This window comes from Boleophthalmus pectinirostris, unplaced genomic scaffold (genome assembly GCF_026225935.1).
Source record: "Boleophthalmus pectinirostris isolate CB_2022bp ecotype Guang Dong unplaced genomic scaffold, ASM2622593v1 HiC_scaffold_10, whole genome shotgun sequence".
Lineage (NCBI taxonomy): Eukaryota > Metazoa > Chordata > Actinopteri > Gobiiformes > Gobiidae > Boleophthalmus > Boleophthalmus pectinirostris.
Window position 1 is genome coordinate 808,267 of NW_026570971.1, and position 2,500 is coordinate 810,766.

Below are 2,500 nucleotides of genomic sequence, written 5' to 3' on the forward strand. Positions count from 1 at the left end.
AAATAAACAAATTCATTTTAAAGTCTGTGTTTTTGATACACAGAGTTTGTTTTAACTCTGAGCCGCTCAGTTTTTAACTCAAACCTGCAGACGACGAGTTCACAGCTGCTCAGTTTATCCAGTTTGTCGTCTTCACACCGGCTCCAGATGATTTAGGAAACATTTAAAAACTCTGTGAATCACTTCGAAAGCAGCTCGACTGTAAATCCCAAAGAAAAGAGGAAAAAGTCTGGACCTGCTGCTTTTATCATTTACACTCCAAATCTGGAATTGTTCAAAACTAAACTTAAAATCTGTTTTTATTAATGAGCGTTTGACTTATGTGAAAGATTCTCATCTGCGCTGAATCGACTCCGGTTCCTCTTCTGTCTCTGTTTTCTGTAAACAAACATCCTGAGTTTCAGACTCTGGTCATCGTACAGACCAGACTGTGAATGATCGTGTGAAAAAGTGAAAACCTCCATGTTTGTTTCCCAGTGACGCGTCTGTGGACAAAGTCGATCTTTTCAAGTCTTTTGAACCATTTCACTTTTGTTTCTGGTTCTGATATTGTCAGATTTTAGTTTTGGGATTCGGACGTCGTCATTGTTGTGGTTGTTGGATCCAAACTAGGGCAGGATTAGTCGATTAATCGATAATTGATCATTAAGAATTTCATGGATTCCGTTAATTTTAATGGACAAACTAAATGTATGTTGTGTGTGTCGGGACAAACAGGTGTGTACATGTGTCTCTGCATCAGAAGGAGCGAGACACAAACAGTGGGTCAGTCTGTAACGAACCGAAGCACAAATGTGGATTTAACCAGGATTTGTAGAAGAAATTCCACACTTTCCGTTGCGTTGGGACAAGTGTGAGTCCATGTGCACAGTGGATAAAGCAGCACATATGTTTCTGTGTCCAGTGGGAAAAAGTTTTTCCAGGTGAGAGTCGCTCAATGTGGATGACGAGGCCCCGCCCCCCTCCCCCCGTACGCTGTCCTGGTTTTGACAAACACAAATCTGGTCACACTGACCTGTATTCACCTGAGTCATGTCTTTTAATCCAACACAAGTTGAACCACATCAGCGACACAAGAGCTGGAGTTTTATCTTCACTTAGTTTATGTAAATTAGTGATGTGGTTTTAAGTTTTGTTTCTGTGAGATTTGAACAAAACTGAATTAAACACATTATAATGTCAAACAGCTGATGTGGATCTAGAGTCGTTATGTTTATATGTCGTAAAGTTGAATTTATTGATGCAGATTAGTGCAGATAGTAATAATAATGATGATCATTTTAATATAAAAATGTTCATGATTAATCAATAATCGATCGTTAATTCTTCCAACGATCGATTAAGAAAATTTCATCAAATGCCCGTCCCTAGTTCTAACAGTGGAAAACGACTCCAGAAATGTGTTTGTGAACTTCATAAATGTAAAAGTGAATCAGATGTGTGTGAATCAAACCTCTGTTCAAACTGTTTCTCTTCCCAACGGAATTGAAAACTAGTGAAAGGTGAAGGTGATGGGCAGGATTGATCCACAGGAAGAACCAAAAAGGAAACATTTGTCTGACTAAATCATCCCGAGTTTACAGAGAACATTTTGTATGTGGAGCAACGACAAAACAAAATCCTGATCCTTCGCCCAACCTCAATTATGAATTTAAAAAGTCACATTTGGTCCAATCAATCCTGCCCATCACCTTCACCTTTCACTAGTTTTCAATTCCGTTGGGAAGAGAAACAGTTTGAACAGAGGTTTGAGTCACACACATCTGATTCACTTTTACATTTATGAAGTTCACAAACACATTTCTGGAGTCGTTTTCCGCTGTTTGGATCCAACAACCACAACAATTAACAATGTCCCAATCCCAAAACTAAAATATGACAATATCAGAACCAGAAACAAAAGTGAAATGGTTCAAAAGACGGAGGTTTGATGTTCACTTTTTTCCTTCACAGTTTGGATTGTGCGATGACCAGAGTCTGACATTCGGGACGTTACACTGTATTTTTTGATTGTTTGAAGTATAATTCTGTTTTTATTAAGCCTCTGGAAAACACCTTCAATTATTAAACTATTATAAATGATATGGATGATATTTATCTCGTGTTGTTGTGTGTTGAGGTTCTGGTGTTGACGTCGTGGTGCTTCAAGCCGCCTACACCAGCGTCCGAGAGTTAGTGGCTTTAGACGCTCTGGCTCAGGTTCTCCTCACTTTTTTTTTAACAATTATTCACAAATCATTAAATTTGAATCAAAAATCATTTGTGTTTTGTTTTTTTCAGCCGTACATTTTCCTTCCTGGGTTTAAAAGTTTGATCTGGACGCTTCTGGAAAAGATCGAAATTGAATTTGCAAATGACAAAAAGTAAAAATGTTTGAAGAAGTTTGAATTTTAAAGTCATTTTCATCATTTTAAAATTTTTTATTTATTTTATTTTTGTAGTTTACAAACGTTGACGAGTCCTGTGCTGCTGCTTCACGCCAAAGACGACACCACCGTCC

At 37.8% G+C, this 2,500-nt stretch overlaps 1 protein-coding gene across 2 annotated transcripts in view; it reads left to right on the forward strand.

The window, feature by feature from the left end:
* LOC110167130 (lysophosphatidylserine lipase ABHD12) overlaps nucleotides 1-2,500 on the forward strand; it is a 14,406-nt gene that overhangs the window by 10,246 nt on the left and 1,660 nt on the right. For both annotated transcript variants that reach the window (XM_055158942.1, XM_020932432.2), the window contains exons 9-11: nucleotides 2,120-2,199; nucleotides 2,281-2,363; nucleotides 2,442-2,500. The exon at nucleotides 2,442-2,500 is cut by the window's right edge and continues 20 nt beyond it. In XM_055158942.1, coding sequence (XP_055014917.1) covers nucleotides 2,120-2,199; nucleotides 2,281-2,363; nucleotides 2,442-2,500 — 222 coding nt within the window. The remainder of the gene's footprint in view (nucleotides 1-2,119; nucleotides 2,200-2,280; nucleotides 2,364-2,441) is intronic.